At 38.1% G+C, this 14746-nt stretch overlaps 2 protein-coding genes across 4 annotated transcripts; one reads left to right on the forward strand and one right to left on the reverse strand.

The window, feature by feature from the left end:
• Positions 1-314: 314 nt before the first annotated feature.
• Positions 315-7716, forward strand: LOC133724700 (N-acetylglucosaminyl-phosphatidylinositol biosynthetic protein gpi1). 2 transcript variants are annotated; one of them, XM_062151513.1, is made up of 9 exons: positions 315-567; positions 676-978; positions 1097-1237; positions 1333-1436; positions 1535-1756; positions 2355-2849; positions 6286-6701; positions 7222-7315; positions 7402-7716. In XM_062151513.1, exons 1-9 carry the CDS (start codon positions 385-387, stop codon positions 7511-7513), a joined length of 2070 nt encoding a protein of 689 aa, XP_062007497.1. In that variant the 5' UTR covers positions 315-384; the 3' UTR covers positions 7514-7716. The 2 variants fall into 2 exon arrangements, with proteins under 2 accessions (XP_062007497.1, XP_062007498.1); XM_062151514.1 differs by lacking the exon at positions 315-567 and having other exon boundaries at positions 836-982.
• A 142-nt stretch (positions 7717-7858) lies between these two features.
• Positions 7859-13304, reverse strand: LOC133724701 (pentatricopeptide repeat-containing protein DOT4, chloroplastic-like). 2 transcript variants are annotated; one of them, XM_062151517.1, is made up of 4 exons: positions 13170-13304; positions 10525-13083; positions 10347-10400; positions 7859-8913 (listed from the first exon to the last, which is right to left on the reverse strand). In XM_062151517.1, the coding sequence occupies exon 2, from the start codon at positions 12786-12788 to the stop codon at positions 10791-10793; it is 1998 nt and encodes a 665-aa protein (XP_062007501.1). In that variant the 5' UTR covers positions 12789-13083; positions 13170-13304; the 3' UTR covers positions 7859-8913; positions 10347-10400; positions 10525-10790. The 2 variants fall into 2 exon arrangements, with proteins under 2 accessions (XP_062007501.1, XP_062007500.1); XM_062151516.1 differs by having other exon boundaries at positions 10514-13083.
• Between the last annotated feature and the right edge of the window lie 1442 nt (positions 13305-14746).

Genomic DNA, 14746 nt, shown 5'->3' on the forward strand with positions numbered 1-14746 from the left:
AATAGAAATGTAATACATTTTTATTAAGACATTGGTTAGAATAGCAATTTTTTGAAAAAATATAAATAGACAAACATGGTTAGTACACTAGATTTTACTTACAGTTTCGATTTCTAAAATATATAAATATGCACACAACTGGCTCTTGAAATAAAACCAAACCCGCAGCATCGCGTGGGAGAGGTTGCTAGTATACTTGAAAAGGGGAGGAAAATCACTTCAAGTGTGTGAATTTTTTTTTTTTTTTTTTTGGGTAAACATAATGAAAAGAAGATAAAAAAAAATTAAAAAAAAAAAGTGGAAACGCACAGTATTGATCTCCAGTTCCCACCCACGTCTTTGCCTCGATTGTCTAAGAAATTGGCAAAATCAAAGTCATAAAAAATGGGAAGGAGATGTAGGATTTGGTGGCCGAAGCAGCTCTCATTCCCCAAATCAGACTCTAATTTCTTGCTCGGCTGGTTTGTTTCCTCCTCCTCCTCTTCTTCTTCATCTTCTTCTCTCGACGTCGTCATAGCTTTCGCCTGCACCCAACTCGCGTTTTCCGATCCCACAAAAAGCCTCCAGGTAAGAAACCATGATCCGCCTTCACTCAAGCACTGGTTTTGGTTCGCATTCATTTCATTTTTTCGTGGATTTGGAAATCGTTACAGTAAAATTGAGCACTGTTTTCAGGGAATTCTTCATGAAACAAATGGAAAGATGCCCGTATTGCTTCAGGATAGGTCAAAGTTGTGTGTTCTGGGTCAGTTTGCTTCAGTTGGAACTGAACAAGATGATCATGATCAGTCATCTTCTTGTGGATGCCACAAGCTCAGTGGGTCGTTAGAACAATGCAGGCAATCTTTTGTGGGAAACAGTTTTTGGATCCACATGTTACGTGAGGATCGACAACAATTTGGGAAAGGCATTACTTGGATTCCTAGAATGCAGCACATTCATTGGAATGGGGAGATAGTGTCTCGATGTCATGTCCACGTATGTAAGTCATAGAATGTTTTGGTGGTTTGCCTCGGCTTAATCTTGTTTTTTGCTGTTTGAATTAGAGGACTTGTGTTGGTGAATAATACGCTGTCTTTTGTGTGATCAAATTTAGCTGATATTCTATGAGACTCCCACCTACGGAGCTCACCATTTCTCATTACGGCTTTGGAATTCTTTGGACCAAGCCAAGGCTCCTTTGAGAAAACCCAAGTGGGTTCATGAACTCAACCAAAAGCAGCCACTTCTTGATTTGGTAATGGAGTCTGTCAAGCATCTTTTGTGACTCGGACCTATCTAGTTGAGTAACTGTATTAACATTTTTTTTTTTTTTACTTTCTTTAAATTCAGGATACAGTCATTCTGGCAATTAATAGCGCCTCTGCTGCTGACAATTCTTTCAAAAGATGCTTGGGTGCCAAGAAATCTTTTGTTCGCTTTTCCATTGTTTACATGTAATTCTCTTGACACATTTTGCCTTCCCACATTCTTTGCGTTTTATGTCCTGCTCTGCTCTGTAGTACTTAAAATGGCTTAATTGGTGCCTTTTCAGGTTTCTTGGCTTCATATGGAAGCTATTTTCTCTGCTTGTAGCTTCATTATCCACTTTATTCTACGTCATTCTTCAGTTTCTGTATACGCTTCTGAATTATGCATCAGACTCTTGGACATACATTATATTAGTAAAGGTATTCAGCAGTGCAAGGATAAATATGAGAATCCGTTTTTCTCAGATGTTGTATTGGCCAATCTTTCTTCAAGATAATAGCATGAGGTAATAAGAAGATTGATTCTGAATTCTAGGAAGGTTTCGATTGATGTTTTAAATGCCATTTCAAATTGCATTCCTTTTGATAAGTTCCATGCAGAATTCAAATGTTTGATTAAATTTAGATGGAAATGTATGTTGAATAAAGAGTACTTATCATTACTAAGTTGCGTGTCATTTAGGATGCTATTTTTTTTGTTTTTTGTTTTTAAACATAAAATTTAGGATCCAAGCATGTTTTAAAATGCAATACCATTTTGGTGTATCATTAATTTTCACATAAAAATTTCTGCATTTCAATATTGTGAAGGTTTTCTGATCCATGTTGTTGCAGGCTTAAGAGTTGGTTTACTTGTTTACCATGATTGACATTCACCTCACCCCTTCCATTTTCTACCTTAAATTTAAGCTTCTGCATCCAATAGATAGTCACTGATGAATCTACCTCAGCTTGGGTGTTCTCAAGTCTGGCTTATGTTCTCCTTGTTTCTTTAGCTATATCTTTATTTTTGGACTAGGCTCCTTTTATATCTTTTGCTCTTATCTTTATTTTTGGACTAGGTTTATGTCTTTCCTGAATAAACTGCAATTCTATATTTGCAAGGTCTCAATCAAGTGTAGAATATGCAGAGAAAGCCGCATTGCTTAAGCATTCCATGTGGTCAAGTTTAGCTGTCGATGTTCTTTTGGGAAACTTGATTGGTTTGGCACTGTTGTATCATGCAGAATCTGCTTGCATATTGGTTCTCAAATTTTCCAGTGACGTTACCAATGAGTTGTTGCGCTCTGGTTGTGTGTGGTTGATGGGAGTCCCTGCAGGTTTCAAGTTAAACACGGAATTAGCAGGAGTTCTTGGGATGATTTCTCTAACTGCTATCCAGATTTGGTCTACCATTTGGATCTTTTTGGGTTTTCACTTTCTTTATGTCATTAGAGGACTTGCCATATCCGGGATCATTTTTGGGTTGACTATACCTGCTGCTTTGATTATAGACTTGATTGCACTAGTAACATTACATGTGTCTACTCTTCATTGGTTGATATCTCTTTTGTATTCAACTCAGATACAGGCATTAGCAGCTTTGTGGCGCCTTTTCAGGTAATACTTTATGGCATTCTTTCAGGGTTTTCATATTATTTCAGTGCAACTCAAAGCGCAGTAAACCATACTTTGGTCCTCAAAAATTAACTTGTACAACTTATTTATACTTTTGTAGATGTGATAGTGTGATTTCTCTAAATTCAGAACTATGATATCCCTTACAACATGTGCTTATTCAGCGCCTGTTGGTTGGACTGTGAGGTCTTCCACAGTTTTGCCAGTATCTGGCTGTCCTTGATTGCTGTCATAGTGGAGCCTTCCTCTTGTGTTTGACTGTAACTTTTGCTTTCTCCAGCTAGTCCTTGGGACTTTGTGCTTTATTATGAGATTCTATAGTTATCTAGTTTCGGGGCTCTCACCAGAGGCAGCCTATATATCTGCCTATCTGGTCATCCGAATAAGAAGGCCCAAAACAAGGGGGGGATAAAAGTCTTAGATAATGGAAACTAAATACAGTGTCCCTTTCAATTGTGAGATATTTAGGTCATGTACTTGTGTAGCATTTACGATCATAATGCAGTTTCAGTCAGTCCCCTCGGCTATGTTATTTTTATTACACTGACTGTTCACCACTTAATATCATCTTTTAGCTGTCCATAATTTCATGTCCCTTTAGCCATTAGTGTGAACTGAGGAAATTTGACCAGAGGGAAATTTTGTCTCACTAGACTACTAAAGGTCTGCTAAAGGGTGAGGGTAAAGGAATGCAAAACTAGTGAAGGTCGGTCTGTAGGGAGGGAAGAAGTCAAAATTACTCCCCTAAATATCGCTGATTGTACCAAACGGTTAATGTGGGAGCCAAGTTCAAATTATATTCAGTAACTTCATCCAATTACTATAAGCATCATATTAAGAGTTTGTCTTTGTTTAATAATGCAAATCACAGTTAGGTTATTATGTCTTTTCGATTTTGTTTTTATCATAATGTTGAATGTTTTAAGCGTCATCATTTCTGTCTCTTAGAAATCCTAAGTGCATTAGTTTGAGGGATTTTAATGATTCTTGCATCCTACATGAATTGTCTTTTGATTCATGGCTCTATACAGTGGGCTATTTTTCAGCTTTGAAAGATAAGTTTATAGTGAAAAAGTTCTTTAGATTTTCTGCTTGCGTGCGAAGCATGCACAATTCCAAGTCCCCTTTGGTGTGATGCCAAAGGAACATTGTGAACCTGGAATTTTTCTAATTTCTCTATAGGAGAGATTCCTAGAACCCTAGCATTGTGTAACTGATAGTTTCTATCCCTTTCTATATTTTATTCGTTCTACTTTTAGGATGATAACATAACTGGGCTAATCTAATTATGGTTTAGAAAGCTTTTGTTTGTTATCAGAGCTCATATATGAATGAAACTAAGTGCTCCTTGGTCGGCATATGCTGTGGGTAGGAAGTTTGGCCTTTAAAACACTTGGGGGATCCCATTGGGTGCCAATATTAAGGCCTGCCTCATCTTGTATTATAGAATAGAGAGTTGAGAAGAGACTAGAAGGTTGGAAGAAGGCAATTTTATTGGGCCGGGGAGGGAGGAGATTGAATTTGATTTTAGCAGTTCTTGGTAGCCTACCCACATATTGTTCTCGGAGCAGTTCTCCATTCGGAATCCCAGTTAGTGTGGTGAAAAGGTTAGAGGGATTGATGAGAGTAAGATTCTGGTCTGCTCTTTTGGTTTCCGAAAAAGAAAATGTATGTACTTCAGTTCTAAGCAGCATGCGCATTTACTATCTCACTTTTTTGTACTACCATCTGTGGCAAAATGAATTGAAAGCTTGATGAAGACTTTCTGTTGGAGGCAATGGTGGGAGAAAAAGAGATAACTCAGTTAGTTGGAAATTGGTGTCACAATTGAAGGAAAAAGGGGGATTATGTGTTGGATTTTTGGTAGGAGAAACGAAGCTTGACCAGGAAAAGGGCTAGGGAGATTTCATCAGGAGAGTGAGGCTCTTTGGTTTGCTGTCATTAGAAGTAAATATGGGTTGCACAAAAGAGGGTGGTATTCCAATGTTGTGACTAGATGTTCAAGTCGGTTTCCTTGGAAAGATCTTTGGAGGAATTCCTTCTTTGCTTCTTACTATTGGTTTGAGTGGAATGGAGACAGTAAGCTTTTGGGAAGAGTTGGGTGGGAGGAACTGCTTTTGTAATCAATTTTCTCGTTTATACAGATTATCTCGTTTTCATGATATTCGTATGGCAAGCATGTGTGCTGATGCTTGTTCTCTTTTCATTTGGAACATCGGCTTTCTTAGAAAAAAAATAATAATAATAGACAACTGTTCTTTCTGTTTTGCACCTCTCGTGCAATTTGGAAGGCAGTATCTTCCAAGGTATGTGAATTGTGACATGGTTCAGAGGGCGACCCATATTGGTGCGTCTCTCAGACGTGTTAATGAGATGCTGAAAGGTTCAGATCACCTGCTGCTCCATTGTCCTGTTGCTGCATCCTTGTGGAGAAGATTGTTTAGGGAGACCGAAGTGAGATGAGAAATTCTATGAGTCCTGTGTTGTGTTATTCAGCTATAGGTTTAAGTTCTTTGATGGATGAAATAGGGGTCCAGTGCGCTGTGTTGGCAATCTTTTGGTTGGTGTGGATGGAGAGTGATAGCTGGATTTGTAAGGGAGAAAAGGATGAAGAGGTGGATCCTTTGTCGAATATAAAGTCTGTTTTTGGGCCTCCCTTTGGGCATCGGTATCTTCTGAGTATAGGAAATACTCCTTTTATCTAATCTGTTATAACAGGTTTTCTGTAGTGTTTTGATCTCCTTTTCATTTGTTTCAGACAGCTCACACCTGTAGAATTTTCCAGTTTTTACAGAGGAGACTTCTTGTCCCTTTTTTATTACTTTTTATTCTTATTTTTTGTAAAAGTTTGTTCTTTAAGAAAAAAATAAAAAATAAAAATTGCAGTCTTTTTAGTTATATCATTTCTTGATTTCTAATGCAGAATGATCTCCTTGTAAGAGTGTATAATTTGTGGATATGCTAATTTCTTGTATTACCTTTTCCTTTTGCATTACCATATAAGTAGAGGATTTATGGGTGTGACTTCCTGTCATAAAAGATAGCTGCAGCTTTTCTATCTATTGTATATGTGTTATTATATGTATGTATATGCGATACATGTACTCTTGTGCTAAACATGCTCTCTTTTATGTTATTAAAAAAGTTAATAAGGTTTGATTGATGTGAATTGCTATTTTCCGAAAATCAGCTCCTTTTCTTGTGATCCTGGCTACATTTCATCACCCTCTTATAGTGATAGTATATACAGTTACCTAAAGTGTAAATTCAGAATTTCTGATTATATATAGTTGAGAAAGTGACCAATAATATGTCCTTTATAAATTGAGAAAGTGACCAATAATATGTCCTTTATAAGTGATTGGGTTTGGTTGTTTCATAACAACTAACTGCTTATGAAATTGCTGAATTTTTCCAGGGGTCGAAAGTGGAATCCTCTTCGTCAGAGATTAGATAGTTATGACTACACTGTCAAGCAGCACATAGTTGGATCTCTTCTGTTCACACCACTCTTGCTTCTATTGCCCACGACTTCTGTTTTCTATATCTTCTTTACCATTATGAACACAACCATCAGCTTAATCTGTATACTGATTGAAGTCACTATATCAGTTATTCATGCGACTCCATATATCAAAGTTTTCCTGTGGTTGGTCAGGCCAAGAAGATTCCCTTCTGGGATATGGTTTGAAATCAAATCTGTTTGGAGTCAGGGCCTTGATTCTTGTGAGGATATGGATTCACCAGTAGCTAATATGCAGAGTAAAAACGACAGAACCGAAGAAAAACCTTCTGTTGTGGTTTCGTTTCTTCATAGCAACTTCTTGACTGTAGGTGAGCTACATTTCTTTATTTATAGAATAGAGAGATATGTCTGCATACAAGTCTAAAAGCTTCACATGTCAACTACTCTGGCCTTATTAATAATCCACAAATGAGGTATTTCATTTTTCTTTACAGGAAGCTGAACAATTGTAGAAAAAAAGATAATGATGAGAAACCATTTGATATATTTAAAAAGTTCTATTAGGAGTCATGACCGTGTAAAGTTATTATAACTTTGGTTGTCTGATACTTTGATAATTATAAGTGTCGAGTTGCAAGCCTCTTTTTACCCCGTTGTATTAACCTCTGATTGAATGGTTTCCATTCCATCTAACTCCTAGTGCAAGATTTAATGCTAAGTGTCTGTTAACAGCTCTAAGATATGTTGTATAAATGTATCTAAACATCTGCTTATACATTACGTGTATGCCACTGTTGAATTATATGAAAAGGAACTGTAGGTCTCCAAGTACTGATAATACATGGTTTTCTTTGTCGTAAATGTAATGATGGGATATATTTGTTTCAGGACAAATAATTTTGCCTCACTACACTAAGGTTCTTTCTGGGAAACCTCGAACCTTGGTCGCTACGGCAGCATATGGAGTTCTCACTGGCAGAAGGTGAGCTGAGATTGTTTGCTTAATCTGTTCTTTCCTCAGTTCTTTCAGGTTTATTTAATTCTCATAAACTGCACGTATGTTTTCAGGATTCCATCAACAATTGGAACTGATCTCCCAACATTTCCATGGATGATAATTCCCTGCAAAGAGTTTTGGCGCCTCTGCTACGATTCAATTCTTGAATGCTACAGAACGTGACTAATGGCTTTTTCAAGTTCTTTAACCTAACTTGCAATTTTTCTCCTACTTAACTTGCCCATTGTCCATGCTAAAAGACCTTTCAGGCTATACACCTGATTCAATTTTTTGAAGGCGCCATACACCTGATTCATTTTTGAGGCTTGTAGGATGAGTTTCATGCAAAGAGTTATAGAAGTTCTTTTTGTGCTTGTTAAATTTAATTTTATCTGGTACGTATATCAAAAATGCCTGCTTAACAAAGCTTGGGCAATTCAATGATTATTTGGATAAACGTAGATGACAATTAGAATCAGGACATGTTCCATTTATAATGACGGAGGGATTCGTGTATCAACTTCACTATCGGATTACATGAAAATTATTATTTGGGTGTGCTTCCAGTTGGCCAGAACCGATGGATTTTTCCGACTCTTTTCTAAACAAACCAGCTAGTTGCTATCTGCCTACTGACTTACTAACCTACTTACATATATCTTGTGATCTGCTGACTAGCCACTAGCCACTCGGCTTGCTTCAGAGTTCAGGGTTCAGAGTCCTGTATACAACTCTTTGTTGATCTGCAATAAACAGAGTTGACCAGCTGGCCTTAGACAAGATACAATTCAATATTTTTACCTTCTTTCTTTCCTCGTTATCCATAACTCTGTTGTTATCTGAAAGCTAGCTGCCTTTTTATTGTTATAGAGAAGGCATGTCCATGCCAACCTTATACCTGGATGTCGGGTTCTTACCTTGGTTGAAATCTAACCTTGTAGTAGCAGACTGAGAAAGGATAAGAGCAGACTTGTTTCACGGTCTGAAAGTCCTGATAGTGGGATTTCAGGTAATAGGAGTGGAGTAGAACAATTAAAGGCACTGCTTACTTGCTTACTAGCCACTTGGCTTTGTAACCCTGTTGCGAGTTCTTGTAGCCTTACAAAGCAACGTCTGCAAAGCAATAGCACAAATGACATGGAACAAGACTAACATATGGGATGAAATATTAAAATTTACAAGGATTACAAATCTTTTTATTTTTAAGTCTTAAAAAAAGGAAAAAAAAAGGGAAAGAGTATAAGGAATATATATCATTTATATCCGGTGACTCCATTGCTTCTGGATCCCTGTTCATTTGCTGCGTTTTTTCATGGTTAGTACACGCCTACTTTTCCAGCATACTGCTACAACTTTCCAGGGATGATAATCCCCTACAAAGTTGTATGATTCAATTCTTGCCTGCTACAGAACTTGATGCTATAAAGACTATCTTAACCAATCACAAGCACAGATCAAACCATGACTGTTAATATCTGAGCAAGGTACTGAATACCATGAAGATGATCCATTCAAGGCCACAGCAATCCATTACAAACACTCATCCCAATGAATTTGCTAGTAGACGGTCTCTGAGATAATTCCTGCCAAGTAATATCGAATTATCTATAGTGAACATAATTTTGAGGGATATATCAGAAACTAGTTTTATGCTGAAATAAAACATACTCTTCAATAAATGAAATTTTATGCTCATTTATCCATAAAATTTCTATTTCAGGATCTGAGACTAAGAATAAATGAAAAATTGCAAACTACAGAATTCACCGTCTAGCACAATCCACAATCAGATAGTCAATCTTCTATTTTTTTTTTCTTTCTGAACCTTCATATCCTCACCACTGATATGACTTTTAAGAAGCAAAAAAAGATTGAAATGGAAAAGATTTGAAACTTGTCTACTGATAATCTAGCTAGGCATTGTAGCTTATTCATTCCAGATCCCCCATATGGACTACAAGACTTAACCAAGCATGGAGGTCTTACCTACAGCTGATTTTATTGTAAAGCCATCAAATTCTGGTTCATTATGGTAATGAAGCCTTATTTAGATAACCATATCAAATACTGCTGTGTGCACCAAATTTAGCCTTATTTGGAGAAAAAACAAATGCCAGGAAGTAGGGAGCTAAAAAAAGATGAGAACGGATATGGAAAAGATTAGCGGATGAAACAGAGATGAACAAGCCCTTACTCTGCTAAGACTCTGAACGAAAGTTCTCAGGTCTACTAGAGAATTTTGGAGAATCAGTTTGTGCACCACTCTTCTGTCTATAATTCTTCAGTTGTGTATTCAAAAACTTAGAATCATCTACAAATCCCATATAGTTATAAGCTACTGTTCAGATTTGCACTAGACGCATAAAAGGTCTCGTGAAGGCAATTATTGGATAAACTTTATCACTTCTATAATCAGGTGGGAGCAAAATAGACAAAGTACCCATAACCAATATGACTGAAGGAGTATTAATATCTTATTGATATATATATATACGAAAATGTTCTGAAGAGGACGTCCGCAACCCAGAAAAAGTGCGGACGTCGCTCCTCCGGCCTCGATCGAGCGGCGACGGCGCGGCGCGGCTTGCCGGAGGGACGCTGGGGGTCGTGCGGAGGGGTCTGCGGTCCGGTGGAGTCGCCGGCGACGGTTTTGCTGTGCTGCACAGAACCTGCAACTGCAGGTGAGGTGGCTGCCCAGAAACCGGCAAGCCCGACCTCCTCCGACCTCGAACGCCGCCCAGAAGAGGTCTGAGACGCCTCCGGCCTCTGACCAGCCCCGCGCCGCCGCCGCCTGGAAGCCGCCTGCTGCATCGACGTCCGCACTTTAGCGAAGTGCGGACGTCCGCTTCAGAACCGGCCTCTATATATATATATATATATATATACATATACAGAAAAAGGATATTATCTAGTGATTGAAACTTGTACATCATGGAATAGGGATACAAAAAAAAATGAAAAACGAAGATTCAACATGATACCTCTAATTAAAAAATTAATCTGATTAATGTCATACCTTTCGTTCAATTAAGAAGGCTATGGTCATAATGTCATATAAGGAAATCACCATCTGCCCAAAAAGAAATTAACAACAGAACACGCAATAAGCAAACATTAGAGACATAAAAATAGACTACTAAGACTTGTTAACAATGTAAAGTTTCAATTTATAGCATCACAGACCTATAACTCACTTGCTATTGCTTGAAGTCCTTTTTAAAACCAATAAGGGCATATACCATAAATGCCATATCTTCGTAGAAACCATATACTTGATAGATTCCTAATTAGATTTCCATATGTTAATGGAATAATTTTTAAAAGATATTCAGTCTCTTGGTAGCACTTATGACCTTCACTGTGCAACATGTAGCAAAATACAGCCAACCAAAGAAAAGAAACAAATGTTCCAGCAAGTCGTCAATGCCTCCGGTAACATAACAAATCAATTGATCCCAATTCATATAAACCCTTGCATCATCCTACTTAACCACCCCAGTACTTCATAAATCTCCTCAATGTGATGGTGCAAATTACCTCCAGAAACAAACCCATGAATCACTCCATTGGCCTCAATGCAGCTCCACCCTGGCTTCTTCTTTAGGTCATTCTCCTTCATAACTTTCCTTATCTCTTCTACTTCATCCCAATGTCCAACACTGGCTTCTGTATTACTCAACAGAGTAAAATAGCCAACATTACCAGGTTCTAATTCCAAGAGCCTCTGGGCTGCATATTGCCCAAGCGCTCTGTTGCCGTAAATTCTAGATCCTGAAAGAAGAGCACCCCAAATCCTACTATCTGGAAAAGCCAACATTTTCAAAATGACAGCCAAGGCCTCTTTGAGCTTTCCAGATCTGCCCAAGAGATCAACAACACAAGTGTAATGATCTATATCGGGTTCAATTCCAAACCTCCATTTCATGTAATAAAAAGCTTCACAGCCTTCAGTCACAAGACCAGAGTGGCTATAAGCAGATAACAAGCTTAAGAAGGTGACACTATTTGGCTTTATTCCTTCTCTTGTCATTAGATCAAAGAGTTTCGAGGCTTCAAAACCAAGCCCATGGCTCCCATAACCCTCAATCATTGATGTCCATGCCACCACATCTTTGAAAACCATTCTATTAAAACACACTCTAGATGTAGATATGCTACCACATCTTATGTACATGTTTAAGATGGAGGTTTCAAGATGAGTATGGGCTTCCTCAGTTCCGCAAAATGATTTCCTTACTATGTAGCCATGAACTGCTTTTCCCAACTTCAGAGCACCTAAATTTGCAAATGCATCAATAAGGTTTCTTAGTATCTCTGCCCCTGGATCAAGACCTGCAGCTTGCATTTGTCTAAATACTCCAACCGCTTCATTGAAATACCCATTATGAATGAGTCCTAACATCATTGCACCGCAAGTAATGCAGTTTCTATCAGGGAGTTCTCTAAACAATTTATCCGAGCTTTCCAATTTTCCACATTTGGCATAAAAGTCCAACAAAGATGTCTGCAAAACATCATCATGAAGACCGCTTTTTATTGCTAAACCATGCAAGCTTTCACCTTGGGATAGAATCCCATGTTTGGTCAATGCTGATAGAACTATAGTTAATGTCTCAATACTTGGTGCTACTCCACCCTGCATCTCATTGAACAAATCTCTTACTTTCACAAAATCCCCTTTCGAAGTATAAGATGAAATACAAATATTCCAGGAAACAACATCCCTCCTATCAAGTTCCCTGAAAAAGTCTTCGACTTCTTCAATGGTACCTAATTTAGCATACATTCTCAAGATTGAGTTCTGAACAGCTCCATTACTTAACAAACCATTCTTAATCACATATCCATGAACTTGCCTCCCATATATTGAAGTTTCAAAACCACAACACGCTTGCAACATGACCAAAATTGTCACCGAATTCGGTTCCAGTTCCATCCTCATTTCACTGAACAAACTAAACCCAGAAGCAACATTTCCTTCAGAAACATACCCGGAAATCATCGAAGTCCAAGAAACTAAATCTGTGTCAGGCATTTCATCAAACAACTTACGGGCGTAGCTGAGATTGCCGCATTTCACGTACACCTCAATCATGGTATTGCCAAAATACACATCCAGTCCAAAACCCATTTGAATTGCCACAGAATGAACCATTCCTGCATATCTAACATCACTCCCAACCAACAAGACCGCCTTGTTAACAATTGGGAATGTGAAACAATCATGTGAAACACCCAACTCGCGCATCTTTCTGTACAACAACAAAGCTGAATCAACACGACCCGAGTCAATGTGGGTCCTTACGATTAGATTCCACAGCATGGTATTTGGTTCTTGTATGGCGCTGAAAACCGAAACAGCGCTCCCAAGGTCGTTGAACCGAGCATACAAAGAAACCAACTTTGAAAAAAGATTGAGGGGCTTGAACCCAGTTGAGACTAGAATACGAGCATGCATTTGTTTCAGGGTGTGAAGGTCCTGGCATGAATGCAGCACAGAACTCGAAGAAGAAGAAGAAGGTGCGAGGATGGAATAGCGGGATTTCAGGTGATGGGTGTGAAGTAAAAGAGGAATCTTTGAGGAGAGAGAGGAGAGATGGAAATGGTGGAAGACATTGGAATGGGATAAAATTTTGAAAACGCTTCAGAATTCTGGATTTCTTGTTAGCTCAGGGCTTTCGTGCCCAACTCGAGAGCCTTTGTCTTCGTGCACAATATATTGTTCCAACTGTGCTTATTATGTTCCGCAAATGCTTCATAAAAAAGAAACAAGTGTTTACAGAAGCAAAACAAAACAAAAGAAAAGAAAAAGAAAAAGAAAAAAGACGAAGAAGCTTACCACTCAATGACGCATTCAAGCAAACAGTTGGTTATTGCACAAAGCTTGCTGATTTCTGCACACCCACGAACATGCTTCGGCAAACAAAGGCTAAAGCTCCTTCAAGTCCTTCATTAATTAACAGGGGTGAATGCTTCGAGAAGAAAGAAATCGATTAAAAATGAAAAACAACTTGAGGAGTTGTAAGCAGCCGGGTCATTACGGGTGCCCATATCAAATCTGGACCCATCTCAAATTTTGGGCCTAATTGACAAATTCGACGAAACTCGGTGCTACGAGTGTCCAAATCAAATTACACACACTCTGGTTTTGTAAAATAATTGCTTCGAAACCACAAAAAAAAAAAAAAAAAAAAAAAAAAAAAAAAAAAAATTCTTTTGGTACAAAACCAAGAAACCTCAAATATCTAATTTGTGAACTACAATGGTTTGATCCCTTTATAGGTATGTAGGTAATCTAGCGACTCATTAGATGCAACCACAACTTCAAATCGAATCCCTAACTCCTCCAGTCAAATTCAGCAAATACGAATCTCTAACTCTACTAGTCAAATTCACCCAAACACCAGAAAAATCAAATCATTTCCAAACTACCCAAACAAATTCAAGGGCTCTAAACCCTCACAAATTTCTCAAACACAAATTCAAAAATAAATGGGTCATCTACCCATTTAAATTCCAAAATCCTGGAACTACATATGGTTTGATCCCGCAAGGGTATGTAGGCAAGCTAGAATTAAATAATCTAGATGCAACCGCATCCTAAACACTATTCCATTCCAAAAATTCAAACCCTCCTATGAGTCATTCACTCATTGGAACTCTTGAACTACGAGTGACTTGATCCATTCCCGGGTACGTAGGCAACCCATTCCAAAATTTGGGTGCAGCCGCAAAAACAAACAAACACACATTGGTTTCTTTATAAATGAAATCAAAGGGTGTTCCCTTGTAACAAGAGACTGTAATTAAGAGACACATTCTATCTTGAATGAGTCGAACCCGAAATAATTAAAACTCTATTCTGGTAATGTATACGAGTGAAATTACGTTGGGTGATATTTTACACTTTGTGCAATTTTTCCTCAACACTAACATAACATATTCCTATCACAAATCGGCCCATATCATCGAAACATGAACTACAACAACCAAAATTTCCTAAGCATCCAAAGCCGCAACACATCAAATGTTGCGCCACAGCTTGAATACACAAAAAAATTATAAACTTGAGACTTAATTTTCGCTTCTATGGAACGAGCCAATCGGGAATAGAATGATCCTTGTGGCTAGAGATGAAGCTTTGACCGAATTACACTACCAAATTTGATTTAGGAGAAGGAGAGGTACCTGTTGGCGAGGCTATCAACCAGAACCTCATTGACGAGGTATGACCAGAACCTCATTGACAAGGGATGACATCACTTTGTGAGTAAAATTTCCACCAACGGCCATGGTTGTTGATTCTAATTACCTGAACCACGTTCCTACCTTCTTATTAAATGCACAGAAAACTTCATACTTAATTTTAATCAAGTATCCACAATCAGAACTAAAATCTAAGGCGATGTCCCAATC

The sequence above is a fragment of the Rosa rugosa genome, chromosome 1, assembly GCF_958449725.1.
Source record: "Rosa rugosa chromosome 1, drRosRugo1.1, whole genome shotgun sequence".
Taxonomy (NCBI): domain Eukaryota; kingdom Viridiplantae; phylum Streptophyta; class Magnoliopsida; order Rosales; family Rosaceae; genus Rosa; species Rosa rugosa.